This window comes from Muntiacus reevesi, chromosome 18, assembly GCF_963930625.1.
Source record: "Muntiacus reevesi chromosome 18, mMunRee1.1, whole genome shotgun sequence".
NCBI classification, from domain to species: domain Eukaryota; kingdom Metazoa; phylum Chordata; class Mammalia; order Artiodactyla; family Cervidae; genus Muntiacus; species Muntiacus reevesi.
In genome coordinates this window covers 41758483-41786222 of record NC_089266.1, presented here as the reverse complement: position 1 = coordinate 41786222, position 27740 = coordinate 41758483, and the positions used below count along the sequence as shown (strand labels likewise).

Here is a 27740-nt window from a genome sequence, read left to right as displayed (position 1 = left end):
ATCCTAGAAGAGATCAATCCTGGGTGTTCATTGGAAGGACTGATCCTGAAGTTGAAACTCCAATACTTGGGCCACCTCATGCGAAGAGTTGACTCATTGGAAAAGACCCTGATGCTGGGAGGGATTGGGGGCAGGAGAAGGGGACGACAGAGGATGAGATGGCTGGATGGCATCACCGACTCGACCGACACGAGCTTGAGTAAACTCTGGGAGTTGGTGATGGACAGGGAGGCCTGGTGTGCTGCGATTCATGGGGTCGCAAAGAGTTGGACACAACTGAGCGACTGAACTGAACTGAACTGAACCTTTTTAACTTCTCAGGTTTAGGGGCTGTAAACCTGAGGGTTCTAAAACCAGTTAGAATTCATGAGTCCATGAACTTGGATAAAGAAATTTCACCTTCATTTTCACTCATCTCTACCTTGAATTTAGTATGTCCCTTGATTAAGAATGTCAGCAACAAATCACAATAACGTTTCACAGAATTTGTGACTTTGTCATTAGGTAGAGAAATCACATTAGAAATCACAGATGTTTTCATAATATATTACAGGCATCGCAGAATATATATAGATATCGATATATAGTTTTTAACACATAAAATATATAAGATTACAATATATTCTATGTACATAAAAACCTTATGGACCAGAGGCTTCAGTAGAGACAACAAATGGGTCCATGACACAGAACAAAATAAAGCACCCTTTCGGACTTCCCTGGTGGCCCAGTGGTTAGGACTCTATGCTTCCAGTGCAGGGGACACTGGTGGGATTCCTGGTCTAGAACTAAGATCCCACAAACTACGTGCCGTGCCCCCAACCCCCAAAGAATAAAGCACCCTTGCTTTAGGTGCCAGGTGGTGGGAAAGTGGAGGGTGGCTCCCAGGGAAGGGGCCAGGCTAGGGAGGAAGGCACTCAGGGCTGGGGACAGCAGCTCTTCCGACTGGAAGGGAAGCATCTCAACAGTTTACAGTGGGTCTGGTAGTGCCCACGTGCACCCCTAGCTCCAGCCCAAATTGGCATGAGTGGTGGGTCCCCCTGCAGTATCTGGTCTTTCCTGCGCAACCCAATGGTAGGGTCCTCATGACACCCCTAAGGAGTCAAAGCAAAAAATATCTGGCTGACTTCAAAGAGAATGTGAGGCCCAGCTCTGGCAAGGTTCAGCTCAGCCTTCAAGGACAGCTCATCAGCACCAGAGCCAGGACAAGCCCCACCCGACCCTCTTTCTTCCTCCTTCTACAGCCCAGGGATTCTCTTGGTTCCCAGGAAAAGTGCCAGGAACCAAATGTACCAAGGTGCACCATTAGCAGCAGGACCAGTGCCAGAGGCATAAAGACTTAAAAGGAGGCAGGGGTCCAAGGCTTCTCCCAGCCAGCCTTCTGCCAGGCGTCACCAGTGGAGAGCCTCTTTGATACATGCCCCAGGGATGAGGACCTCAAAATAGGGACCGCCCTACCTGTCTGAAGGTGGAAGTACAGAGGACCAATCCAGAACATCCACCCAATTCGATTTAGTACGCTCCCTGCACGCTCAGTCTGTGACCCTCCTTTGTGAGGGGTGGATTGTTCATATTGAGTGTCCCATTCATTGGAGACCATTAGGCATTCCTGCCCGCATCTCACTTAACACCAGTAGAGCCTGGTAACCACCTCATAATCCAGCCAGCATCATAAATGCTTGAAAACTCAGGACGACTTAGACAGGAAGAGATGGGGAGAGAGCACTGAAGCAAAGGGAACGGCATAAAGCAAGTGTTTGGAGGCATGATTTATCAGTTGCTTTCAGAAAAGTGATTATTTACAATGTGAAAGATGTGTGGAGACTTAGCTGTTCAGGTGTTGGCATTTCTCCTGAAGATGATGGTGGGCCACTGAGGAGATTAAGCAGGAATGACCTGGTCAGATTATTTCTGGCAGCTGAGTGAAGGGTGGATTGGAAAGAGTGAAGCTAATAGCCAGTATATATTGAATGCTAGGCCCAAGCCTAAATGCCTTACATGTGTTAGACTGTCCACAATCATTTCTGAGGATTAAGCCCATTTTTCAGAAAATGCTGGTGCACAGAGGTTAACTTGCTCTGCCAACATTGCACAGCTATTAAGCGGTCATGTCAGGGTGCTCCCCAGTACTTCCATGCTAGAGGCAGAGGGGTGCTGAGGAGGATATTGTAGGCATTCGAGTGAGAGGTAAAGAACTGCAGAGAAGCAGATGAAGTTGAGACTTTTAAGAGGCGAAATCTCCAGTGATTGGATGGAGCTAGAGATGGGAGTTGAGACTGAGTCCCTGGTTTATGGCCAGAATGTTGGGGTGAATAGGATTCATCTATGAATCCTCTCTAGAACTCTCCAAGCAGGATGACTCTTGCTCCCTGTGCGCTCAGTTCATCTTATTCTAGAACAGGTATTTGTTCCGTGTCTCACTCATTTTATTTGGCTGCACCAGGTCTTAGTTAAGGCATGTGGGATCTATTTCCCTGACTAGGGCTCAAACCTGGGGCCCCTGCATTGGGAGCAGAATTTTAGCCACTGGACCACCAGGGAAATCCCAATGTCTCATTCATTTTAGAATTCCAGAGTTCAGCCCAGATCTTGGCCCTCCCGCAAAGGCTCCACAGAACCCAGGTGAATTCCAGCACTTCCAGGCCTCGCAGGCTTAGATTAACTATAGATTAACTATTCAGTCTAGAGAGAGAAATAGCGCCAAGTGTATCCAAATTAGTGCCTGGAACAGTAGGCTGTAAACCCTGACGTAAACTCTCCATCTACCTGTTTCTGAATTTCCTCCATTAAGATGAAGACATTCTCTGTGTCTGGGGTCAGGCTGGGGGCAGTGTTATATGCAGGGCAGTCAAGCCTGGGGTCCTCTTCAAGGCAGCTGAAGGCAAGAGAGCGCCAGGCCTTAGCCTTCTCTCTGATGAGGGCTAAAATGACAACCTAACGGCCCCAGTAGCCTCTGGGTTCAGGGAAAGTGGGGTAGAGGCCAAGGCCACCTTCCCAACACCTTCCCTCCCACCCAGAGTCGCAGGCCCTTGTCCCAGCCTCTGTTCTTCAAGGTTAGCTACAACTTTGGGCCAGTTTCCCCTCTGCGTGCTCAGGTCACCATCCTTATCAAAGGAAAAACCCTTTCCAGCTGCAACACATACTAAATACTGACTCTAGATGCCTGGAGTGGTATCCAGGTGCAGAGGATCAGGAGACAGGAGTACCCTGGGACCACATCACTGCCCCCCACCAGCCACCACCACACACACATGCCAGCCCACAAGCAGAGAACAGAAAAGGAGAGTTTATTGAAAACTATATACAGTTGGTCCAGGCCCTACCACGGGCTGTAATCTGGGCAGGTCCTTCCCACACCTCAGGCAGGATCTCAGCCCCTGATGGCTAAGACCAGGGCTGGGGCCCGGGCCCAGACTCCCTTGGGAAACTTGACTGCCAGACCCCGCATGGAACTTCATCTGTGAATTCACAACTCTAAATGGCCTGTCGGTGGTGGGCAGAGGAAAAGCCTGGATATGGGATCTCTATTCTGCAACTTGGGCCCAAGCGGCTAGGGCCAACTAGGTTACCCGGAAGTCCTGGCCACTCCTCCACCAGGAGGTCTTCCTGGACTGTGCAGGTGAACAGCCCCGCTACCACCCCACCCCACGTGCCAGGCCCCAGGGGCTGCACAGGCTCGGACTGGGGGACCTCGGGCACCCTCCCTCCCAACACTGACTCAGGGCTCAGGACTTCGGCAACACTCCTTAGAAAGAAGACCCAGGGTTGAGAGGTGAGTGTTGGGGTGGTCACGGCTGTGGGCCCAGGACCCTCTCAAGGTTGGGGGTGGCTTGGGGGGTCAGGGCGTCCCGCTGTAGGAATAGTCGGCTTTGTTGTGCATCACCAGCCGGTCATCCACAAAGTAGAAGCTGTCGGACTGTGTCTCATACGGGTGACGGATCATCTCGTTGACTGCAAGAGAGGCCCAGCCAGTTGGGGGCAAAGGTCAGGAGCCTGGGCCAGGACACGGCAGGGGCTACAGGACTCGGGGACGGGGACAGGTGAACAGAGTTCCCCCAGCCTCTTTGGGTCTCAGTGTCCCTATAGGTGGCTTAGGAATGGGGGCTAGACACAAGAGACCTGGGATGGGAAGAGAGGGGCTCAGACCCACGTTCCCTGCAACCTGGTCCCCCTGAGTCCCCCCCCCACCAGGTTCCTGCCCCAACGCACTCAGCTCCTCGGAGAGAGCGGGGAAGTCATAGATGTGCTCGCAGGTGTTCTTGCTGCTGGGGATGCAAAAGCCAAAGTGGAAGTCGAAGCTTTTGAGCAGCTGGTTGCGGAAGTAGTGCCTCTCAATCATGCGGAAGTTGTTGACAGGCTTGTCTCCCACTGTGAACTCCACCCTGAGCAGAGAAGGGGGCGGGGCTGAGCTGGGCCCCCGGAGGGGCTCAGCAAGAACTCGGGAAGGGCTCCTTCCCACCCCCACCGCCACCCCATCCCACCCCACCCCTCACCCCGGCCCGGTGACTCACGTGGCTCCCACCTGCCTCAGGCGGAGGAAGGCAGGCGTGAACTGGTAGCGGACAAAGCGCCCAGCATTGGGGTCCAGATCCCGCGGGTTGATGGGCAGCCGTTCTGTAATGCACCCCAGCCGGTCTCAGTGGGCTTCAGGTGGGACCCGTGCCCACCCGAAGTTTCACCCCAGGGACCTCATCTGTCTGAATTTTTTTCAAAACTCCTCAGGAGATCCTGATGCATATTGAGGGTTCAGATCATTGGCCAAATGCTCCCAATTGCTTTTCAATTGGTCAGCAGGTCACCAGTTTCAACTGAGAGTCCCAGAGCCCCAAGAGATCAGAAGACCTGAGGCCTCTGGGACTGCAGTTCCCAAGGGGGCCTACAGGGGGCAGGCTGGCAGGGAGTGAAGGGGCAGGATTGTCCTTCCCCAGGGACACAGGGAAAGGGAAAGACGAGGCCCAGCCCCAGGCAGAGGGCCCCGCGGCTTGGTGACTCCTGGGGAGGCCTGGGTGCCAATCCCAGCTCTGTTCTGTCTCCTCGGTGGCCTCCGGGGTCCCTGGGCGGCCCACTTCCTCTGTGGATGATGGCGTACCCAATGCACTCACCTGAAGCTGGGGGCTTCTTGATTTCAAAGAGGACAGTGCCTGAGTCCATGTCCCGAATCTTGAACCTGACAAAGTCAATCTTGTAGATATTCTCCTCGGGGGAACACAGGTAGTCTAGGGGAGACGGGTGGCTGAGTGAGGAAGGGACCTAGCTACCCCGGACTAGCTGCCACTTTCTCTGATCCCTGGGATGACTGCCTTGCAGAGAGAGAGAACTGAGCCTCTAACCTGAGGGAGCCCCCACAGAGCGTGGGGGAGACACAGCTCTGCTCTTGGGATCTAACGGGGGAAAACTGGTTCTCTCCTGGTAGCTTCCGGGTCAGGGAGGCGCAGGATGGAGGACAAGGCCACCTCCCCCACACTTTCCCTCCCAGCCAGTGGTGGAGGGTCCTTCAGGAGTGGCTCCAAACCAGTCTAGAAACAGGTGAGAAGCCCCTCCCCCCAACACCCTGAGAGAGAAGATAAGCCCTGCTTTTAGGAACCTCACTCTAATGGGGGCGACACAGCTCTATTTCCAGAGAGGATACCCCTGCCCCTCCTCTGGCCCACAGCCACCCCCGGTGCCACATCTAAATGCGTCAAGCAAGGACTTTATCTGACCTAGGTAGCGCTGGGGCAAACAACCCCTTCCCTGTTCTTCCTCACCCCCAGACCCCTCCTCTCCCCATAAGAGGCTTATACAAACCCAGCTCCCTTAAGCAGCTTAGTCAAAGCTCTGCTGACTCAAGCCCAGAGCCTGGAATATTCAGGGGGAGGTGGGTGTGGAGAGAGGAAGGGAGCCACCTTTGCTCTCATCCCCCACTGATCTTCAAACAACAGGAGGTCTTGGCAGAGGAGGTCTTAACAGAGGGAACCCCCCCACCCCGTTAAAGGTCATCCATTCATCCTTGACTCTGAGCCACCCCCAGAGAGAAGAGGCAAGGCCAGTAAGAGGGTGTGGCAGGTGTAGCAGGGTTGTGCCTGGGCTAAGGGGAATCCTTGAGCCCAGAAGAGGAACCAGGAACAGTGGTGGGCCTGGCTTGAGGAAGCTCAGAAATAGCAAGGCCTGATCCAACCCTCACCACTCTTGCAGCAGCAACTGCAAGCACCCCGGCAGCAAATAGGAAGAAACAGAGATGTGCAGTGGGGGCCCTGGTGCCTGCATGGCATCACATCCTCCCCGCAGAGGCCCGGAAATCACCCACTAGGCCCCTAGGCCACCACTGATTCCTCTGGGGCAGGAAGAGGAAGTGAACGTAAAGTCATTCTCTCTTCCCAACCCTGGGGCAACCCCCTCCAGGAAGGCCTCCTGGTGGCCACCTGGCACTTGGGGTCCAGCAGGGACTACACAGGGCTTATGGTGGGGCTGGAGCCCTGGCCTGCCCATCACAGCCCACGGTGGGGAGAGGAGGAATGGAAGTAGGCAGGTCCTACCTCACCTTGTACACAACTTATTTTCACAGAAAGTAAACACTAATCCAAAGACGTAGGAGGAAAGTACAGGGCAGAGGAGAGGAAGTGGCAGAACTCAGAACAGCAACCTAGTTGCCCAGCTCCCAGCTCCCAAGAGTTCTCCTCCTTCCCCCATCCCCTAACTTCTGGAGCCTCTCCTCTCATTGGAGAATAATTTGCAGTGTGACCTCTGCCTCTTCTACTGCAAACTCAACCTATCAATCCCTTTGTCCTTAGAGGAAGTGAGGAATGGAAGATGCCCATGGCTCAGGACACCACCTCCACTCCCTCCCCCGCCCAGAGAAGGATGAAGCCTGGGACTCAGGGTCAGTTCCGATAAGGGGGCAGAGTGGCTGAGGGCTCAGAATGCAACTGCTCCCTTCGCCTCAGCCACAAATAGCTTCCTAAGCTGGATTCAGGGCTGGGTAATCCAGGAAGAACAAACTCAGACCTGTGCGATTAGGGTCAGAGGAGACCGGGCAGGGGTGCCAGTGGGGAGAGTCTTGGAGCCCTGTTCTCAGCTTCCACAAAGGAGAGAGATCTGGTGAAGACTTCCCTAATCGCCCACAGATGCTGAATCTCTAAGGGCTATGAATTTCCCCCAAATTCAGACACACAGTTGTATATGGGCTAGAAGCCCCTCTGGCTGCAAAATCACCTCAAAAGTTACCTAGGACTGGGACAAGTTAGACATCCTATAAGGAAGTTCTGCCCCAGAGCCAACCTGAATCCTAAACGCTGCTGTTGCCAGTTATAGCCCAACTGGCACCAACATCAGACTGGTCCAGGCGCCCTCCCTCTACTACTGCCTGCTTGGGTAAGGCAGTTCAGGGCTCCAGGGGCCCAGCCAAGAATGGGGGCTGCCTAGCTAAGAGAGGAGGGAGATGCTGGTTCCCTGCGGACCCAGATGCACAGGCCTAGACCTGCCATCACAGTCCCCTCCACAGCTGTCTGGAAGCCCTGGACTCTTCTGCTCCTGCAGCGCCAGAGCTCAGGTCCAGTCCAGCAACTGCTTCCTACCCCCACAGGGGGACTCCAAAAGTTGCCCTCACAGAGGAGCCAGGGCAGGGTCACAGTCCCCTCCACAGCTGTCTGGAAGCCCTGGACTCTTCTGCTCCTGCAGCGCCAGAGCTCAGGTCCAGTCCAGCAACTGCTTCCTACCCCCACAGAGGGACTCCAAAAGTTGCCCTCACAGAGGAGCCAGGGCAGGGTTACTAACCAATGAGGCCAAGATAGAAGGCCACTGCCTCTCCAAGCGCCTTCTGTTCTTTGAGGCTCAGCCACGGCCTCTGCCATGACACTTCCCTCCCTTGTTCCCTGCCTACACTGACCCCCTCCCCTGCCCTGAATGCCCAGTTGTCTGCCTCCAGGCAGCAGCCATGAGCAGTGGTGAGGGGCCCTCAGTATTGACAAAAGAGCCCTATTTACAGAGCATGCACGGCCTGCCAGGCACAGTGCAAAATCAGAGGATTTATTTTCACAACAGCTCTCTAAAGGTAGGGGTCATTATTCCCATTTTACAGATGAGTATGCTCAGAGAGGTGAAGTTATTAGCCCAAGGTCACAGAGCCAATAGGCCGGCAAAGTTGGAACTTCAGTTTGGCAATCCAGCTCAGAAACTCAACCACAGGGGAGGCCGGGCCTCCCAGAAGAGGACAGGCCCTAGTTCACGCTAAAGGGGGTATTAACCCACTTCCTTGAGAAGCCCAGAGTCAAACCACTGAAGCTTCCTCTTCAGGTCCTTTCCTGGGGAGAGCGATGGCCCCAGACTTCCTGGGGTGTCCAGTGTGAAGGAGACCTAAGGGTTTTGATACCACACCTAGCCTCTAGGGTGGAGTAGACTGGGGGCTGAATGCAGTCAGCCCCCCTCCTCATTATTGCAGAGATCTGCAAAGGACTCTGAAGACTCTGAGGGGAGGGGGTCACAGTTGCAGCTGCTGCCCCACCTCCACCATGGGAAAGGGGGATGGACTCCTCAAAAAGGAAAGGGGTGGAAACCAATCTCTAAAGGGACAAGGGGGGCGCAGAGAGAGATCGAGGGAAGGGGGGACATGGAGATCTCAGGCTTGGAGGCAGAAGGGTAGAGGACACAAGCGAGAGGGACCCGGGTGGGGGAGGGGAGGCGGGGGGAGGGCGGGAAAGGGGGCGGGGGCCCGGGCTCCACGCGCCCCGAAGGCCCCCTCTCGTGCTCTCTCACTCCTGCCCGCGGGCGGCGCTGCCTCGCGGGTGCTCACCACCGGTGATCCGCTGCAGCCCCAGCACGTCCTCCGGCCCGATCGGCTGCTTCCTCTGCAGCGGCCCCGGCCTGGGCCCCGGGCCTGCCTCCGGCTCCGACTCGGACCCGGATTCGGATTCCGCCTGCAGCTCCGGCTTAGGCTCCACGTTCGGGCCCGAGGCCCCTGGAGCGTGCTCCGCTCCCGTCCCGGCCCCGCCGCCGCCCTTCTTCACCTTCATGGCCTCGCGGGGCCGCGGCTCGCCTGCTGCCGCCGCGGCTGCCTGCGCCGGCTAGAGCCGAGAGAAGGGGGAGCGTCCGCAGCCCCGCCCCCGGCCGGACCGGGGCCCCAGGTACCGCCCCGCCCCCGGGTGGGCCAGGCGCTGGCCCCGCCCACCTCCCGCCCACCTGGGCTACTGACCCGGGGCAGGGAGGGGGCCCGCCCGGGAAGTCCTTCATTTTTCCGGTAGGGGTTTTCAGGGGTCCTGGCTACCTACTCCTTCTTATTCGCTGGCTTCCAGCCACTCCGCCCTTCCCTCTGCCCCGCATGTGAGTTCCCGTCTCAGGGCCTGGGATGCTCTTCCCCCAGATGGCCTCCTCTTGCTCTTCCGGTCTCAGCTCAAATGTCATCTTCTCAGAGGCACTCTCAGACACCTCGTCACTATCTGATCAGCCTGTTTTTTCTAATGCATCATCTGAAATTCGTTTCAGTTGCTCATTGACCAGTCCTCCTCCAAGACCAGTTAGGTGAAACTGGAGATCCCGTCTTTGTTCTCTAGAATACCTAACACTTAGTACAGTGCCCACTGCAGCCTGCACTCAACACAGTTGACCCTTGAACAACACGGGTTTGAAGTGAGTGGGTCCACCTATCTGTGGATTTTTTTCAATAGAAAATACTACAGTACTACACGATGGGAGGTTGGCTGAATACATCGGTACAGAACTGCAGATAAACAGGGCCAAATATAAATTATCGTCTGATTTTTGAATGCAGAGAGGGTAGCCATCTCACCCACTACGTTGTTCAAAGGCCAACTGTATATTCTGTTTTAGAATTTATGAATCATTTAGTATCTGAGAGCTTACACTGCTATTTCTCTACCAGACCCCCCGCTAGATAACCCAGGAAATTCTGAGGGACAACAGCCTACAATGTCTAGCCACCACAGGGCCCTCCAGGACGGGAAGGTGGGAAGAGCACGTGGCCAGGTGGAAGTAAAATGGACTAGTAAGCCCAGGAAGACAGACAGGAGGAAAACCATGACTTACACACGAATGAAGAATGAAAGGTATGATCACACTTAGTATCATTCCAATTCATATTCAACCAATGTTTATTGAGAGCCTAGAATATGCCAGACACTTTCACAAGTTCATCACATTTAATCCTCACACCCACCCTGCAAGGGAGGTATCATTAGTGCTATTTTAACAAAAGAAAAACTGAGGCTCATAGAGGATTAAGTAGCTTATTCAAAGCTCCCCTGATAATAAGTGCAGAAGCAAGGGTTGAATTCAGACATGTTGGATCCCAAGTCCAGAATTCTCCCTACTGTACCACACTGCCGCTATACAGGGATGAAGAAGGGAACCTCTGCCACACACAGCATCAGGCTGCACCCACCAAGTGCAGCCACCCAGGAGAGGGGAGAAGGCCCCAGAGGTGACAAGGGCCTGGCCCCTTCCAGAAGAGCAGTGCTAGGGCTTTCTCTCAGGGATCAGGGATCAGAGAGAAGCAGGAGGAAAGGGCCCTAGAACCCAACCCAGGGCTTTTCCCTAATGCTCCTCCTCAGTTCAAGAGGACTGTGAGGAACAGGGCAGAAACATAAGCTGCCCTTGCTGCAGAAGGAGATAGAAAAGGGCCTTGAAGTTCAAGTCAGGTAAGGAGACCCAAATTGGGTTTTTTGGGGTTTGGGGGTTGGAGTGGGGGGAGGAGATGAAGAGTGGGAGGGACCTGAGCCACAAGAATGGGGAGCAGAGGAAAGAGGAAACCCTCTTGGAGTATTATACTTTGACTGCTGGAGTGGTGACAGAGCAGTCTGGAGACAATCACTTGTGGCAGGCCCTGTTATGTGTCTCTCAATCTAACACCTCCCCTCCTGGCTGGAAAGGAAGGCTTCCTAGTGATGCCACCCCACTCAGTCTATCTTCTCAGGCTTTTTCCAGGACTTGCGAGTCTCCAGGAAGATTTTGAACAGGGACAAGAGGATGGGCACAGCCATGGGCAGGAAGAGCGGGATGTAGATGGCAAACTTCTGGTCATCAGGGAAATAAAGGAGGTGGAGGAGCGAGGGATCAAAAAAGGCACGCTCCGAGGATGTCACCGCTTCCCGGCTGGCAGCGAAGGCAGAGGCCAGGTGCCCAGAGGACAACTCCTCCGCCGCCTTCTGGACTGCAGCTACAGCCCTGTACACCTAGGAAAGGGCAGGGCGTTACCGGAAAGTCCAAGGTATCAGCTGGTAGGGAGGGGTGGGAGAGGGCCCCACTGTGTCTTCTATCTACCAGGCAGGTTGCTGGAAGTTCACCCGGGATAAATGGCAGCCAGTATACAAGGGCCAGGTATTATCATCTTAGTGCCCGTTTAACACTTCACACCCACACTGCACTCCTCCTGGGGAGCTGGCACTGCCCTCTAGAGGAACCCTGGGCCCTCAGGATGGCATGCCCATACACTCCCTGGACCTCAGATGGCTCTCTGCCTTCACCACGCCCTGGCCCTTGCTGGCCACTCCACTTCTCAGCCACAGAATGCATCTCCTGCCTGCTTACCTCAGACGCCACATCGTCCTTGATGACAATATTGCTGATCTTGCCCAGAAGCTGGGCCAGGGAGGTGAGAGTGGTGGTGGCTGTGGCCAGGTTCTCCACGGACCGGGCCCAGAGCAGCCGGTCTAACTCCCAGGTCATTATCCCTTCACTCTTAGGCCCCAAAAACAGGCATTTTGGAGGCAGCTGGGGCTGAGCAATCCCAAAGAGCAGCCTGTAGGAACAGCACAGATCAAGGGAGCAGAGACCACAAGGTGGGAGAAGATGGTTGAGATTCCTAGAGTAACTATCAAGATTTTCCATCTCACCCAGAACCACAGGGGTTGTAGGAAGCACCTCAGGGTCTTGGGGGGTGAGAGGCAACCCTAAGCAGTTCAGAGCTCCAAGCTCCACTTTAACCAATGATCTCACTTTTTTTTCTTGTTGTTGAAGTTTAGTTGCTAAGTCGTGTCCATGGGGGTCTTTTGTGACCCCCATGGACTGTAGCTTGTCAGGCTCCTCTGTCCATGGGATTTCCCAAGCAAGAATACTGGAGTGGGTTGCCGTTTCCTCCTCTAGGGGATCTTCCCGATCTAGGGATTGAACCCACGTCTCCTATATTGGCAGGTGGATTCCTTACCACTGAGCCACCACGGATTCATAAACCTATTTTTCCTAAAACAGTCTTTGTCAGCAACTAGTCTTTCTTAGGAGAAGGATGAAGGGATTCTTGGAAACCTTTCTTGGTTTCCTTGGGGCTCCAGGCACCGCCAAGGTATCCCTGCCAGGTGAGAGTTCAGTCCAGTCAGCCCAAGAGACAACAGTCAGACTCAACAGCCACGCCCCCAAGCGGATCCCCCAGGACCTCACCGCAACTGAGCCAGGAACACCTCCATAACCCGCACCATGTCCACCTCGACGCTCACCGGCAGCTGCGAGCCATTGTAGGCTTTGGGGTCCACATTGTATACCTGCAGGGGGCAACGAGGTGGCCTCAACATCACGCCAGGACCATGCACAGCTCTGCCCCAGACCCTCTGGGGGCCACGAGAGAAAAGGAAGACATACTCTGTGCTCTTTAAAAATGACAAACCAAATATTTCTGGAATACCTGCTATTAGGAGTTTTATATACATGATCTCCACTATTATCAGTCATTTCCGACTCTGTGCAACCCTATGGACTACAGCCAGGCTCCTCTGTCCATGGGATTTTCCAGGCAGGAATACTGGAGTGAGTTGCCATTTCCTTCTCCAGAGGATCTTCCCAAGCCAGGGATCAAACCCACGTCTCTTCTATCTCCTGCACTGGCAGGCGAGTTCTTTACCACTAGCACCACCTGTGAAGTCCTATATCTCCATTACCCCCTCGCATATCTTATTAAAGAAATATCTGTTAAAAAGAAAAAGAAATATTTGTATTCCATTTTAGAGTTCCTACCCATGAGAAACTCCCAATCGTACAAGGAAGACAGAGTTCCCAATCTTGTAAGACTCCCTCAGATAAGGCCTAGATCTAAGTTACACACAGAATAGTCCTAAGTCAGTGCAAACTGCCAAGTGCAAAAGGGGCCGATTATAGCAACACTGATAGAAACAAAAAGCAGTGGGACCAGCCGGGGAGGGGCACGAGCTCACAGCGCCCTCACCTCCCCAACCCACTCAGGCCAGGCCACAGAGGAACAGCAGAAGGAACATTCTCAGGAACATTAGTCTGTCCCTGAAGCCTGGGCTCTGGGCTCTGCGCGGTGTGACCATTTACCATAATGCCACCCCAGCGGGGACTGTGGAAGGCGTTGGTGGTCACTGGAGCCCCGTCCTTGTCCTGAATGTACAGGGGGGAGTGGGCAAGCTCCGGAACGTAGAGGAGAAAGTTGAGCACGGGGTAAAGGGAGGCAGCGCTGGATCCTGGAACACAAGGAGAAGGGGAGTCAGCATAGCAGGTTGGATCCAGATCTGAGTTCCAGATCAGCCGCTGACTGCTAGGCACTCACTCTGCACCTGTTTCCCCAGCTGATAATCACTAAGATATCCTCCGGGCCTGGGTGTCTGTGGCAAAGAACCTCAACATTTTCCCAACATGTGCCACGTCCCTGAAAGTGCATTCCTGACCCCGAATCGCCCCTCCTCCAACAGACCCCCACACCACACCCTGCCACCTTCAACTGTCTAAGACAGCTCTCTGGCCCACTACCATATTGCACCCATATTACTATAACCCATTCTTAAGCACAAGGATAAATCTGACCTCAGGTCAGTCCCTGCTTCATATCCTTCTGCAGCCAGCCACTCTTATCAGGTTAAAGTTCAGACACCTTAAAGTGGTGATCTAGTGCCTGCCTGCCTGGCCAGCCTCAACTTGGTCACTCTCTCAAAATTCATCCACAGTAAACTTTTCTGAGCTTCCAGAATGTCTATACACTCTTAACTCTTTTGCCTCTAAGCTCATAGTGGCCTAGCCTGAAATCTCTCTCTCTATAAACAGTCATGCTGTTAAGCAGTCCCTCAGACTTTGAAGGAAGGAAGGAAGGGAGAAAGGATTCACCAAGGCCTCTCATGTTGCCCCTCCCATAGCCCTTGATACACACCGGCCTAACCCTGAAATTCCACAGCTAGTGATTTACTCCCCTTAGTTTGCCTCTATTACAGTTCTTGGTCACACCTCCTCTTCCTAGGATCCAGCCCCAAAATGAAAAACTGGAATCCTAGCTTCAAGGTTCCTCAATCAGCGAAAACTATCAACTCAAATTCCACCTTCATGTACTGCTACTGTTGTCCTTCTTACAAGAAAGTGTGGCCGTATCTTCCCTGGATGGTTTCAGGGACGATCCATGTGTTTATAAAAAGTGCTGAAAATGCTTAATAAGCACTTTTGGCTATGACAGTATGGAAGTGGAGACATCAGTAGACTCTCATGGGAAAGGAGCCTAAAAGCCCAGCACCTCCTCGACACTCTCAGACCAACCCAACCTGGGAGCAGTCACTATATACAGCCCACCTCCCACCCGAGGCTGAGCCTACCGGGTCCTTCCCCGGCCTGGCAGAGAGACCCTCAACCTCAGGAGCTCACCCAGCCGGGACTCCACGGGGTTGATGACATGGGGGAGGCTATGTGCGGCCAAGTAGTAGCTGGAAGAAGCTGAGTCAAAGCGGGGGTTTACCCCCAACATTGCATAGTAAAGGATCTGCAGAACAAAGAGGAAAAACATGTTATTTTGTCTGTTGATTGATAGTTCAGTGTGTCCTCAAAAAGATAACAATTAGGCAGAGAAAATATGAGAGACAAAAATCAAGGCTTATGTATACCTATGGTTGATTCATGTTGCTGTTTGGCAGAAACCAATACAATTCTGTAAAGCAATTGTCCTTCAATTTAAAAAATAATTAATTAAAAAAAAATTAAGGCTGAGAGAAAACAGGACTAGGGAAAAAAAATAACAAAGCTAAGGATAAAGTTAACACACTAAATCCATACTTTTAACACATTATTTTACCAGGCTCTCCAAAAGCCTAAACAAAAAAGAGCATTATTCACTGTCCACAGATCAAGTCAAGTCAGCTATTCAGAAGTAATTACTCCCACTACCAAGACCTGATAAAAATGTCTCCCACATTTTCCCTAAAAAGGACACTGTGTGATTCAGAAAACTACATTTTTCACATCTTTATTGTTACTATGTTAACATATTTCAGGAAGTTTTTTTTTTAATTATTTTATATTGAAGTATAGTCAATTAACAATGTTGAGATAGTTTCAGGTGGACAGCAAAGGGACTCAGCCATATATACACATGTATCCATCCTCTCCCAAACTCCCCTCCCATCCAGGCTGCCACAGAACACTGAGCAGAGTGTGCTATACACTAGGTCCCTATTGGGTTATCCATTTTAAATACAGCAGTGTGTACACGTCAATCCCAAACTGCCTGTTTGTTTTTAAATAAGATTTTAGGGTAGTAAAACTGTTGAATACAGTTCCAGAAGGAGCCATAAGGAAGTTAAGTTTTTTAACAAGCACTGACAAAATTCCCCAAGCGGGACATCAAGGAGGGAAAGTAGACCCCAGAATCATATACATGCACAGGAATTTCCTAACCAACCAGCAAGCTCAAAGAGCCAAAAGAGCAGACTACATTTGTAAAGGTTAAATATGTATGGTAGAAAAGGATGGTGTAGGACGGCAGAGGATGGTGCACTCAGGAAAAGGGCTCCTCAGCTCGCTCCTAGTCTCACCTGCGAGTCCACGGAGAAGTTGCCTGCCGCACTAAGGGCACCCAGGAAGGGCTGCACATGGCGCCGGACGGCCCCCTCGATGTCCCAGTGGACGTCATGGGACTTGGGGTCAGGGTTGAGTAAACTGAAGGTGATTTCATAGCCTATAGAAACAGGAGTCAGGGAAGCCAGGGGTACCCCTGGCTAAGCTGCCCTTGTTTCTCCTCTGGAAGGGGCCTGACTGCCATCACGGAACCAAAGGGAGGATAAAACTGGAATGAGGAACACTGAGTACTTTAAGAAAAAGATGAGAGACTTCTCTGGTGGTCCAGTGGCTAAGACTCTGCACTCCCAATGCAGGGGGCCTGGGTTCAGTCCTTGGTCAGGGAACTAGATCCCCCATGCTGCAACTAAGATTTCAACAGCCAAATAAATAAACAAAAATATTTTTTAAAGAAAAATGAAACTAAAACTTATGGCTGATTGATGTTGATGTATGGCAAAAGCCAATACAATATTGTAAAGCAATTATCCTTCAATTAAAAATACTTCTATGAAATCAAAGAAAGGAGTGAAGCATCTGCATGCAGATCCCCCTCCCACCCCAGAGTCTCCGCATAATTCATTTCCCTCTCCCTTCCCCTGGCAAAAGCCGGGTCATCCTACCCAGGCTGGACTTGAGAGGCCGCCTCTTATCAGAGCTCCACTTGTCCTCGGGAAGGTGGTCAGCCAGGGCTGCAGCAAGAACGTCCTCAGTCAAAGACATGGCCTGGGCTACCTGGATGATGCGGCGGCCGATGATGTTAAAGGCCTCCCGGTGCATTATCCCCCGCACAACTGCCATCCTCTTGGGCCCAATGTAGCTCATCATGTCCTATGAGGGGCAAGCAAGGGACAGGAGGCCGACACAGCTCAGGGAAGAGAGCAGAGGAGCACTCTGGCTCCTGTCTTTGAGAATCTGGTCTTTTGCCACCGACCAGCAGGCCTGCACCTCTCTCTGGATTCACAGTGAACTAATTATCTCAGCATTGCTGAGCTAGGGGGATATATGAGTGTTTTCATTCACTTCAGTTCTCTTCTTCCCAGTCGACACACGTCCAGGCAACAGCTATATCTTTGTGGGCTAGAAACTAAGAGATGGCACTGAGCCATCTAAGGAGAAACAAACCACTGGCGAGTTTGATTTAAGCAGACAGCACATGGCAAAGAGGCAAGTACAAGAATTTTCATGGCAGCATTATTTGTAATAGGATAAAACTGGAGACAATCCAAATGCCTGTTAGTGACAGAATGGATAAACTGTGATATGTTTATACAATGAAACATAAGGCAGAATTTTAAATGAACGCATTAGATTCAACTAGACATCATGAATGACTCAAACATAAAGGTCGAGCAAAGTGAAAGCTGGAGAAGAACATGCACTCTATTATGCTATTTACATAAAGTTCAGAAACAGGTAAAATTAAACACAGTGCTTATAGAGATATAACATGTGGTAAAACTTGAAAGAAAAGTAAGAGAACGATACACACAAACTATGGTCGCCTTGGGCTGAAAGGGAATGGGATATAACCGGGGAGATACACAGGGTTGTGCTGTAGTTTGCAAACTGGGGGTGGGAAATGCATATTCATTAAAATTTTCTTTCATCTTTTTATAATAATTAACATTTCATTATAAATTTAAAAATAAGGGATTTCCCTGATGGTCCAGTGGCTAAGACTCTATGCTCCCAATGCAGAGGGCCTGGGTTCGATCCCTAGTCAGGGAACTAGATCCCACATGCCACAACTAAGTTCACATGCCACACACAATTAAAGACCCTGTATGCTACAACAAAGATCAAAGATCTCACGTGCCGCAACTAAGACCTGGCACAGTCAAATAAATAATATTTTAATAAGTAAATAAAATAAAATGTACCTGGTACAGCTTCCAACTGAGCCTTTTGCTCAGTAAGTGAAAAGATCAATGTGTGGCTCATAGTATCATCACATTCACATTCAAAGCAGCCTCTTTAATCCTACTGACTTTTTTTTTCCACTTTAAATTGAAACTTTAACCATCTCCAAGCCTTGGATTTAGAAAGACCCAGAGTCCATGAAAACAATCCCTATTTGTATTCTTTTTAAAAAATACTTGCGGAGTTTTCTGCAGCAAAAGGAAGGAATGGGCAATCCCGCAACCAGGAGACTTAGGTGAGGACGAGCTGTAGGGAGACAGCAAGGCCGCAGCCTGTCTGCTCACCCTACCTGAGGGAGAAGCGAGGAGCGTTCAGAGATCACGTACACTGTCAGGGAGCCCTCTGCTTGCTCCGATGGCTCAGCTAACATGGTTTCTGCCTCTGGGGACGAGAGCAGGTGGTTTACCAGGAGCAGAAAACACCATTCCCTCTCCCTCTGGCTCCCCCAGGATGCCTAGTCCATCACTCCACCTCCCGCTCACACCCAGCTGACACGGTGGCCAGGTTTGGCCCTCGGTGGCCCACGCTGAGACGCAAGGTCTCTCACTCCCAGCTTTCCCAGAGAGGTTCTGGAGTTAAGACAAGGGATGGAGAGAATTCCCTGGTAGCCCAGTGGTTAGGATTCTGGGCTTTCCCATTGCCATAGCCCAGGTTCAATCCCTGGTCGGGGAAGTGAGATAGCCACAAGCTGCATGATGCAGCCAAAAAAAAAAAAAACAAAGTATGGAAACTACACACTTAGAGATCAGAAGGGAAAAGAGGGCTTCCTGTTAAAAATGATCACCCCTTCCGGTACCTTGTATATTGCCCAGTGACAGGGCTGCCTCCTCATGATCCAAAGCCCTCCGATAGGCCTTCTGGAAACGGCATTTGATTTTCAGTTTATCTGAGAGAAAAGAAAGAGGCATAATGAGAAAAACCCACCTTTCCAGCCGTAACACTGTCCAGCATCCTGGAGAGCAAGATGACGACGTGCAGAGAAAGACCAAGAAGCTACAGCCAAATCTAATGATTTATGCAGACTGTGTGTGCGTGCTCATGTCTGACATGTCTGACTCTTTTTGACCCCATGGACTGTAGCCCACCGGGCCCCTCTGTCCATGGGATTTTCTAGGCAAGAATACTGGAGTGGGTTGCCATGCCCTCCTCCAGAGGATCTTCCTGATGTAGGGATCAAACTCACATCTCTTGCATTTCCTGCCTTGGCAGGCAGGTTCTTTACCACTAGCACCACCTGAAAAACCATGGATGATATAAATACACGGCACTGCACCTCGTCCATCCGCCCAGCTCTTGCCTCTCCCTGTGTACCTTCAACCTGAAGTACCCTCCCCACAGGGAAATCTACTATAATATTCATTACAATGAAAAGCTATAAGGAGGAAAACCATATGATTATTTCAATAAATGCCTCAAAAGAATTAAACTCAGTATACACTCTTAATAAAAAAGAAGATGCTGGAATAGAGACTCAGACATAGAGAACGGACACGTCAGGACTTCCCTGGTGGTCCAGGGGCTGAGCTTCCACACTCCCAATACAGGGGGCCTGGGTTTGATCCCTGGTCAGGGAACTAAGATCCTGCATGCCACACAATGCAACCAAAAGAAAAAAGTATTTTTAGTTAAAAAAAAAAAAAAAAAACCTGAACCTGATTTTAAACAGACCACTGGATCTAACTATCAGTTTATAGGAAATAAGGATAATAAAGAAATACGTTAAATGAAACCAGGAGGAAAAAAATCTGCCAAATCTAGAATGTGAGATGTCCTAACAAACAAAGGACCTGGTTTCTCCAACAAATCAATGAAAAGAAATATATTGGTATGGGGTAGGAAGAGCTGATATATAACAAAAGAAAAAGAGAAACTTAACAAAATGGAGGTCATAATGTCACGATTAAATGAGGCAAACATGTAAATCGAGTGTTTCACCTAGTTTCTGGCATATAATGAACAACTAATATTAGTTTTCATTATTACTAACTAGTGTTATCCCTTCCTCACCTCCTCATTTAACCTGAATTCCTACACTTCCTTTAAAAATCTGTCTTAAAAATTACAACCCTTGGGACTTCCCTAGTGGCACAATAGATAAGAGTCCACCTGCCAAAGCAAGGAACACAGGTTCAATCCCTGGTCGAAAGATTCCACACGTCGCTGAACAGCTGAGCCTGTGTGCCACAACTAATGAGCCTGTGCTCTGCAACAAGAGAAACCACCGCAATGAGAAGCCTGCACACTGCAATCAAGACCCAGCACAGCCAAAAATAAGAATGTGGAGGCTGTTGTTTAAAAAACAATAACTGCCGTCTCTTCAAAAAAAAAAAAAATTACAGCACTCAAAACCTTCTCTACCTTTTTTCCTCCCAGTTATAGTCTCTTTCTTAAGTACAGTCTCTGTTTTTTATATACTTATATATTTCTACATTGATTTCTTTCTCTGTCTCTCTCCCCTACCTATGGATTTCTTGAAACCATTATCAATTTCTTATTCATCTCTAAATTCCTGATACCTAGGAAAAGTGCTTTCCTAGTGGTTCAGACAGTATAGAATTCACCTGCAATGCTGGAGACCTTTGTTTGATTTCTTGGTTGGGAAGATCCCCTGGAGGAGGGCATGGCAATCCACTCCAGTATTCTTGCCTGGAGAATCCCCATGGACAGGGGAGCCTGGTGGGGCTACAGTCCACCGGGTCGAAAAGAGTCCAAACACGACTGAGTGACTAAACACACAGGAAAAGTGCCTCACACTCAGTAAAGTGTTAATGTTAAAGTGAATAAGGCCTGTATACAAGTTCAAATTGATTCCAAATCCTGTGTTCATTCCACTACATCCCACATCCTCCTCTGTCCCCTAATAAGCATCACCTGCTGCCGATCAGGTAGCACAACTGTTTCATGAAAAAAAAACTGCCATGTTAATGGTGAATACTGAATTTAAAACTTTTTTCTCAGCAAACACAGTGTTCATTTATAGAGGGCTTTTAAAATAAAAGTTTAACCACTTTTTCAGGGTACCCATGCTCCTCCTGGGCATCCCAGGTGGCACAGTGGTAAAGAATTCGCCTGCCAATGCAGGAGATGCAAGGAACGCGGGTTCAATCCCTGGGTCGGGAAGATCCCCTGGAGGAGAAAATGGCAACCCACTTCAGTATTCTTGCCTGGGAAATCCCATAGACAGAGGAGCTTGGCGGGCTTCAGTCCATAGGGTCGCAGAGTCAGACACACACACACATGCTCCTCTTAGCCAGTCTATCTGTGGACTGAGCTCAGACCAGAAAGGCAGCCCTGTTCCCCCAGGTACTCACATTTCAGAGGGATCTCTCTCTCATGCACAACGGTGAAAGGCAGTTTTTCCTGGTCATCCAATGGCACTGACTCCTGGGTAAACACTACAGTGACCGGCACCATTAGCCGCAGCTGCGGGAAGAAGCATCAGGGCCATCAGCTGAGTCTCCATCCTCCCGGGCTGTCCCTTGGTCCTCCACCCCTGAGGTCTTACCTTCAGAGAATTCAGCCCACTGATCTCGGAGTAAGGCAACGGCGCCCGGTAGGTCTCCGTGGTCTTCCACCAGAGCGGCAACCCTAGCACGATGACCACCGTGGCGAAGAAGAGGGCGGCGCGCTTGCCTCGGACCACCTCTGCGGGGCACGGAGGGATCCACTGAGGCGCCAGCGGTGGGCTCGGGTGCCTGCCCCACCCCCGAGGCGGAGGAGCCCCGGCAACTCATCCTCAGAGGCTCTCGGCCTGCCTTCCGAGGGATTCCCGGGCTTGGGGCCCGGGCCCGAGTCTGAAACAATCCCGTCTGAGACGAACCCCGACCCCCAGTCCGCGAGACCTCTGACACACCACAGTCCCCACCCCTGCACTCCGCGAGCCGCAGCCCAGACCCGAATGCCACCGAACCTAGGTCAGTAGCGGCGGGCCCGGCGGCCGCCATACTTGCGTCCGATCGCTCCTGCCGCCGAGGGGCGGGGCCGCGCAGGCCTCCCCCAATCGGAAACCCTCACGGAGGGGGCGCGCCCACCGCTGCGGTCGCGACCAATCACGAGCGGCACTTCGGCGGGAGGAAACCTGGAACGGGTAGGTGGTGATGCGGTACAGTCGTGTCGGACCCTTGCGACCCCATGGACTGTAGCCCGCCAGGCTACTCTGTCCATAGGATTCTCCAGGCAAGAATACTGGAGTGGGTTGCCATTTCCTTCTCCAGCGAGGGGTAGGAGGGGTCCACAAAGAGCCTCTCCTGGAATTTGAAAGGTGGCTGCCCCGGCGTCAACGGGTGGTTGAGAAACTGTGCGGGTTTCGGTTTTGCTGGAAGACATCCTCCCATTCCATGTGGAACCTACTCCTAGCCCCAGAGATTAACAGCACAAACTCTGCAGTCGTTAAATACTAGCTGGGCGACCACGGGAAGCTCTAAGCCTCAGTTTTCTCATCTGAAAAATGGAAATACTGACTAAAATGAGGTCATTCATAAAGAGCACACGGAAAGTCACCTGTCACGGTCATTGTTTATCATCCCTATTATAGAGCTCCTCTTCCTGACGAGCAAGCTAGTAGTACCTGTTTTAGCATATTTAGCTCCTTTAATAGTTTTAAAATTCATTTGGATTCATTCCTAACTTGTTAAAGTCTGAATACTTCACTAAAATTCTTACAAATTCATGAGCACAGACTCTGGATCTTTCTTGTTCAAATGCGGTTCAAATCTCAGCTTCCCCACTTCACCTGAGCGATCTTGAGAAGCAATCTTGTTTCCTCATATTAAAATAGGAATAGCAGGGAATTCCCTGGTGGTCCAGTGGTTAAGACTTTGTAGGGGAATGGATTCGGTCCCTGGTCAGGGAACTAAGATCCTGTATGCATGAAGCTCAAAAAGGAATAAAATTGTTTTTTTAAATAAATAAATAGGAATTGCAATAGTATCTACTTTATATAGAATTGTTGTAGTACGTGAGTTAATAACGGTAAAGGCCTGGCAGGAGACTGCTATATAAGTGTTAGCTATTTATATATATATAAGATCAGGCCACACTGAGCCTACATTCCCATAATGCAATAATTAGTTGGGAGAAGCATTGGCTGTGCACGTTACGTAGAGCAAGACCTCCGCAGTTCACACGGAACACACCCAGCAGGTTCTCTCATCTTTTCACCTGCTCAGATAGACCCAGAGTCTCAACCTATTCCCAACGCCTAGGTCACGAGGTCAAAGTTCAGCATGAGATCTCACCAGGTCACTCTTGCCCAGACTGGCTCCCTCTATGCCCCTATCTATCTCAGATAGGAATGAGCAACAGCCCTTGGCAACCTCTTAGATAAAGTGCTGGGTCTGGCAGTGCTTAGGTTGGGGATTTTCCTGTTGGGCAAGAACGCAGGTGCTGCTCCTGTAATGGCTCCCCCTGGTGGAATATGTCAACACAGCTGAGAGGTGACAGACTCCCATTGCCTCTTTGCCAAGTTTGGGGCCATGCACAAAAGCTGCCGTCAGAAGTTGCTTGGGGCTAGCCTCACTCTGGGCTTCCCTAGTGGCTCAGATGGTAAAGAATCCACCCACAATGCGTGAGACCTGGGTTCAATCCCTGGATTGGGAAGATCTCCTGGAGGAGGCATGGCAAACCTACTCCAGTATTCTCGCCTGGAGAATCCCCATGGACAACAGAGGAGCCTGGCAGGGTACATTCCATGGGGGTTGCCAAGAGTTGGACTTGATTGAGTGACTAAGCACAGCACAGCCTCACTCCATCCTTCTGCAGCTGTAGTCCAGTGCCTCTGAAGTGACAGTTCCTGAAAGACTCACAGCCCTCCATACCTCCTCGCTCCAACCTCAGACATCAACAAGAGTCTGAGCTGAGAGTAGTGACTGGATGCACCCCCCCCCAAACTTAATGCCCAGTAAAACAAAATCCACCCTTCCCACCTCCACAGTCCAAGATGGCTCAGAGACACTACAGAGATCAGAAACTGGGAGGTGAAATTAGATATGTAAAAAATGCAGACAAAGTAGCATGTTTTGCTACCATTTATTTGCTATGTGGTATGCACACAAAGCATGAGTCAGCTCTGTTGCCCTACCCTCTGACCCCAGGAGAGAGGACGGGCAAGGAGAGCCCAAGGAGAAGCAACCCCATCATGGGAAAATTTTGGGGGGTGGCAGAGGCTGGGGGGAGACCCAGGCATCCTGCTCTGACTTCTAGCAAGTTCTCCTGCTCTCAGTCATGAGGGCTCCCTATCCTCCCATCCAATGGTCCCAGGTGCAGCAATCTGAGAGGGGAGGGGAGGAGATCAAAGGAAGATGACTCAGTGCCGGATGGAGGCATCTCTGCTCTGCATGGCTACTTGGCCCTGGCCATAACTACAGGCAAAATTGGGTGCAGGTGGTCGGGCCAAGGGCTGTGGTGTGGAGGGGTACTCAGTAGGCGTGGTTGGCAATGTAGAGGGACTGCGCTGCTGCTCCACCATCTTCTCCACTGCCTTCATACTTGCCCTGGGCTGCAAGCCCATTCACCTGCAAAAGGAGGGGAGTAAGTAGGCCAACACAGTCCACAGGTTCATGACCCTGTCCAGGCTAGAGCCTCTGGGCTACCACCTGCCTAGCTACACCCCACCTCCCCACCCACCACCTTTAGCTCCCAACCTCGGCCCGCTTGATGAATTCCTCAGTGGCGGCCCCAGCATTGTCCTGTTGCCCTCGCCAGGCATTGAGTGCAGAGGCCTGCAGGGCACGCCCATAGGAGAAGGTAAGGGCCCACGGCCGGGGAAGGGGGCATCGGTTGATAGCATTGAGGTTGAGAGATGCCTCTTCTTCACTCTGACCCCCAGACAGGAAGGTCACTCCTAGGACAGAGAAGAGGAGACAAACCGATTGATCACTCCTTATTTTCCAGGGTAAGGAACTTCTGGAGGCCACAAGAAGAACCTGAGAATGGGTCTTAGGGATAAGAACAGCTTTGGAATCAGTGGTACCTGGGACAGCCGGGGGCACAGTGCGACGCAGGGCAGTGACAGTTGCCATGGCGATCTCCTCCGGGCTATACTTAATGGGGCAGGCATGGCCAGGGGTCACCATATTTGGCTTGAGTAGGGTGCCTTCCAGGTACACGTGATGGTCACTCAGGGCCTTGTACAAAGCAGCCAGGACCTGGGGATCAGAGGAGGTTGACTAAGGTTCTGGACCCCTGCCATTATGTTCCCTGGCTAGGGGTGAGTGGGTATGACTGTGAGAGTGGATACAGGCCAGACTCACAGGTACGTTCTGGGATCAAGTAAAAGTGTGCCTGAGGAAAGTGCCTGCATCTGAGCCAGGGATTGTGGAGTACAGGCTCCCTGTCAGGTTCTCCTTGTGGTGTATGTCTGTGCCCAGGTGCGGACTCACCTTCTCTGTAACGTACTGGCAACGTTTGAGGTCATGGTCTCCATCAGGCAGAATCTCAGGTTCCACAATAGGCACAATCCCATTCTGCAGGTAAGAGCAGAGTAGCTTAGGAGGGGCAGGAGGTAGGATGGAAGAAAGCCATGTAACCCTCTCGCCACCAGGCACAGAACACCCATCTGACCACCTCCCACACACATAGGCACACCTGCTGGCAGATACTGGCATAGCGGGCCAGCACATTGGCATTCTCCAGAATGGCAAGTGCTGAGGGTGTGCGCTCACTGATTTTCAGCACGCAGCGCCACTTGGCGAAGTCAGCGCCGTCCTTCTTGTACTGGGCACAGCGCTCCGAGAGCCCATCCAGCCCTGTAGGCAGAGTGCCAACTTCATTATTCTGTTCCTCGTTGCTGGCAGCAGCCACCCAACAACTCTGTAGTCCTGAAGCCCACCCCTCCTTGTACCTTGAGTGGTGGTTTCTCCATCAGTTCCTGCTAGAGGCACTACACCCTTGTCAACCTGAAGGGGAAACACAGGCACAGAACTGAACCCAGGCAGGACCCTGTTTGCCACCCCACACACGCACACACCTATTTCCATGCTCAGCCCCCATCTAAGGGCCAGTGGCTGCACCTTGATGCCCACGACAATCCCCTTATCCTGGATGGTGCGGACGAAGGGGACACCGTTATCATCTTTCTGGTAGAGTGTCTCATGGAAGAAGATGACACCGCCGATGCACTTCTTTACACGGTCATCGGCACTGAAGAGGACCTGGCGGTACAACCGGCGGTTCTCCTCGGTGTTCTCTACCCCGATTTGGCTCAGTCGCTTGGCCATGCTGCCTGGGGAGGGGCAGACGAAGTAGGGTAGCAAGGTCATCCCCAAGCTCCTTGGCCACCTCTTCCCCACCTGACCGCAGGGCCCCACCTACCTACAGACTCATCTGCGGCCAGAATGCCTTTGCCTGGGGCCACAATCCGCAGGGCAATGTCGGACAACTCCTTTTTCTGCTCAGCAGAAAGGGCTGGGTACGAGTGGGGCATGGTGACAGTTCTGTGGAATGGAGACAAGGTATAAATGCTGGACCCCACCCACCCTACATCCTCTGCTTCCTCTCCTGTCCATGTGGGCCAAATGGCCTCTTCCTTCCACCCCAACAAGCAGGGGTTGGGAACAGAGCAGTAGTCCTTGGCGCAGATCCTGGACATCAACATGGCACCAGTCTCTCGAGCAGCTAACAGGCTCGGGGCCCCAGTTCCCATGTCTCCTTTTGTCCCTGACGGGCACCCTTCCCAGCCCCAGGGTGGGGGTAGGGAGGTGAACAGCCCCACAGCTACAGGTCTTCTTATGAAACTACTGCCTCAATAAAGATGCCAGGAATTCTTTCACTGAATTTGGCCCCGTCTTCAGGTAGGCAAAAGCCCTGGCCATTCCAATTTCCCTTTTCTCATCGTCACTCAGCAGGGCCCTGAGGGAAGGTGCACTTACTTCCGAGGCTTCAGAATGAGGCAAAAGTACCCATCATCCCTCTTCCCTCAGCTTCTGGAGGAAAAGGGTGGGGGTAGGGAGTAGCAGTGGTGCAAAAAAACAAAACAAAAAGAACGGCCACAGGCTTCCATAACCTCTTCTCCATTCCTTGGGAGAATGGGAGCAGAGGCTCAGGATTGAAAGGGAGGAAGAGATACAGGATAAGGAGGGAGGAGACCTATGGGGAGATGATGGTGAGACAGGCTAACTAGTCAGGGAGAAGGACCTGGCTCAGGGGGACCATGAAGGCAGGAGAACTGGAGAGGAAATTCAGCCTAGGAGAGGAAGCAGGCTGAGGTTAAAACGGTTAGAGTGGAAAAGTCTAGCCGGTAGAGGAAGATTTGGAATCGGAAAAGCTGCATCAGAGCTAAAAGGAAGGGGTGCTGTGGGAGAAGCTGAGCGGTGGAGTGGACAGAAAGGAGAGAGTTGAGAAGGCACATCCAGGGCCCCACAGGAGCAGGGCAAGGATGGCAGAAGGAAGAGTCAGGGAGAGGAAGCGGAGTGCTGAGCAACTCCCGGGGCTCACCTGTGCGCAGCGAGGTAGCTGCGCAGCCACAGGAACAGCTCGCGTTCAGATCCGCGACAGCTGCGGCTCCAGCCCGGGCTTCGGTAAATGAGGCTGCGGCTGCCGCAGAGCTACGTGACACCCCCCGGAGGGCGGGGTCGGCCCCCCTCCCCGCCCTGGCCACGCCCCCTCCCTGGACGGGACTGCGTGGTGTGACCACGCCCACAGAGGCGGGGCGATGAGGTGGAGTGACTGACTCTGCCGGGATCTCGGAGGTAGTTGTAGCCTGTCCTCCTCCCACCTCGTGGAGCCCAGACACCAGGGGAAAGGCCACCTTGGCAGGAAATGGCCTTGTTCTGATTCCTGCCACAGTGGCCTTTGTGCAGAGGACTGTGCTGGCTGTTGGGGATGAATCCTGGTCTGGTGAAGGAGAGTCACCATAAACAATTACCAGAGATAGGGTAGGTAGAACACAGGCAGCAACAGTGTGCGAGTCCAGGGCAGAGGGTTCTCTGTCCTCACCCCCTTATTCACCAGGGCTACCCCAGAGGCGGGTGGAGAAGGTAAGAGAATGAAGCCTTGTCTGTTTCTCACCAGGCAGTGAGCCAGGGAACAAGCAGTCCAGTGCCCAGAGTATTTGGTGAAGCAAGAAAAGGAGT

General features: G+C 51.9%; 3 protein-coding genes and 1 non-coding gene across 5 annotated transcripts; 1 reads left to right on the top strand and 3 right to left on the bottom strand.

Annotated features, from left to right (window-relative positions):
• Positions 1–3271: 3271 nt before the first annotated feature.
• On the bottom strand, positions 3272–9067 carry UNC119 (unc-119 lipid binding chaperone). Of its 2 annotated transcripts, none has more exons than XM_065909567.1 (5): positions 8768–9067; positions 5103–5216; positions 4512–4614; positions 4210–4382; positions 3272–3951 (listed from the first exon to the last, which is right to left on the bottom strand). In XM_065909567.1, exons 1-5 carry the CDS (start codon positions 8985–8987, stop codon positions 3839–3841), a joined length of 723 nt encoding a protein of 240 aa, XP_065765639.1. In that variant the 5' UTR covers positions 8988–9067; the 3' UTR covers positions 3272–3838. The 2 variants fall into 2 exon arrangements, with proteins under 2 accessions (XP_065765639.1, XP_065765640.1); XM_065909568.1 differs by having other exon boundaries at positions 8731–8860.
• A 986-nt stretch (positions 9068–10053) lies between these two features.
• Positions 10054–21655, bottom strand: PIGS (phosphatidylinositol glycan anchor biosynthesis class S). The gene is made up of 12 exons (XM_065910273.1): positions 21581–21655; positions 21176–21315; positions 20982–21093; positions 18467–18556; positions 17960–18051; positions 16371–16578; positions 15726–15868; positions 14563–14677; positions 13255–13400; positions 12364–12464; positions 11518–11728; positions 10054–11162 (listed from the first exon to the last, which is right to left on the bottom strand). The coding sequence occupies exons 1-12, from the start codon at positions 21612–21614 to the stop codon at positions 10887–10889; spliced, it is 1668 nt and encodes a 555-aa protein (XP_065766345.1). The 5' UTR covers positions 21615–21655; the 3' UTR covers positions 10054–10886.
• On the top strand, positions 17406–17478 carry TRNAG-CCC (transfer RNA glycine (anticodon CCC)). Its single transcript has one exon. It is a non-coding gene; the product is annotated as a tRNA-Gly (tRNA).
• Positions 21656–23682: 2027 nt separating the features above from the next.
• Positions 23683–27239, bottom strand: ALDOC (aldolase, fructose-bisphosphate C). The gene is made up of 9 exons (XM_065909485.1): positions 27103–27239; positions 25981–26102; positions 25680–25891; positions 25511–25565; positions 25255–25415; positions 25050–25133; positions 24641–24815; positions 24312–24511; positions 23683–24182 (listed from the first exon to the last, which is right to left on the bottom strand). The coding sequence occupies exons 2-9, from the start codon at positions 26090–26092 to the stop codon at positions 24087–24089; spliced, it is 1095 nt and encodes a 364-aa protein (XP_065765557.1). The 5' UTR covers positions 26093–26102; positions 27103–27239; the 3' UTR covers positions 23683–24086.
• Between the last annotated feature and the right edge of the window lie 501 nt (positions 27240–27740).

Excerpts from the sequence above, each read along its gene's own strand:
- PIGS (XM_065910273.1), bottom strand. The coding sequence starts at position 21,614 with ATGGCGGCCGCCGGGCCCGCCGCTACTGACCTAG. Across the intron at positions 18,557-20,981 it reads GAGAGAGATCCCTCTGAAAT|ATAAACTGAAAATCAAATGC; the intron begins GTGAGTACCTGG and ends CTTTTCTCTCAG. Across the intron at positions 14,678-15,725 it reads ACTTCTCCGTGGACTCGCAG|ATCCTTTACTATGCAATGTT; the intron begins GTGAGACTAGGA and ends TTTGTTCTGCAG.
- ALDOC (XM_065909485.1), bottom strand. The coding sequence starts at position 26,092 with ATGCCCCACTCGTACCCAGCCCTTTCTGCTGAGCAGAAAAAGGAGTTG. Across the intron at positions 24,816-25,049 it reads GCCAGTACGTTACAGAGAAG|GTCCTGGCTGCTTTGTACAA; the intron begins GTGAGTCCGCAC and ends TCTGATCCCCAG. Across the intron at positions 24,512-24,640 it reads TGTGCCCCCGGCTGTCCCAG|GAGTGACCTTCCTGTCTGGG; the intron begins GTACCACTGATT and ends TCTCTGTCCTAG.
- UNC119 (XM_065909567.1), bottom strand. The coding sequence starts at position 8,987 with ATGAAGGTGAAGAAGGGCGGCGGCGGGGCCGGGACGGGAGCGGAGCAC. Across the intron at positions 5,217-8,767 it reads GCTGCAGCGGATCACCGGTG|ACTACCTGTGTTCCCCCGAG; the intron begins GTGAGCACCCGC and ends CGTCTCCCCTAG. Across the intron at positions 4,383-4,511 it reads CTGAGGCAGGTGGGAGCCAC|GGTGGAGTTCACAGTGGGAG; the intron begins GTGAGTCACCGG and ends TTCTCTGCTCAG.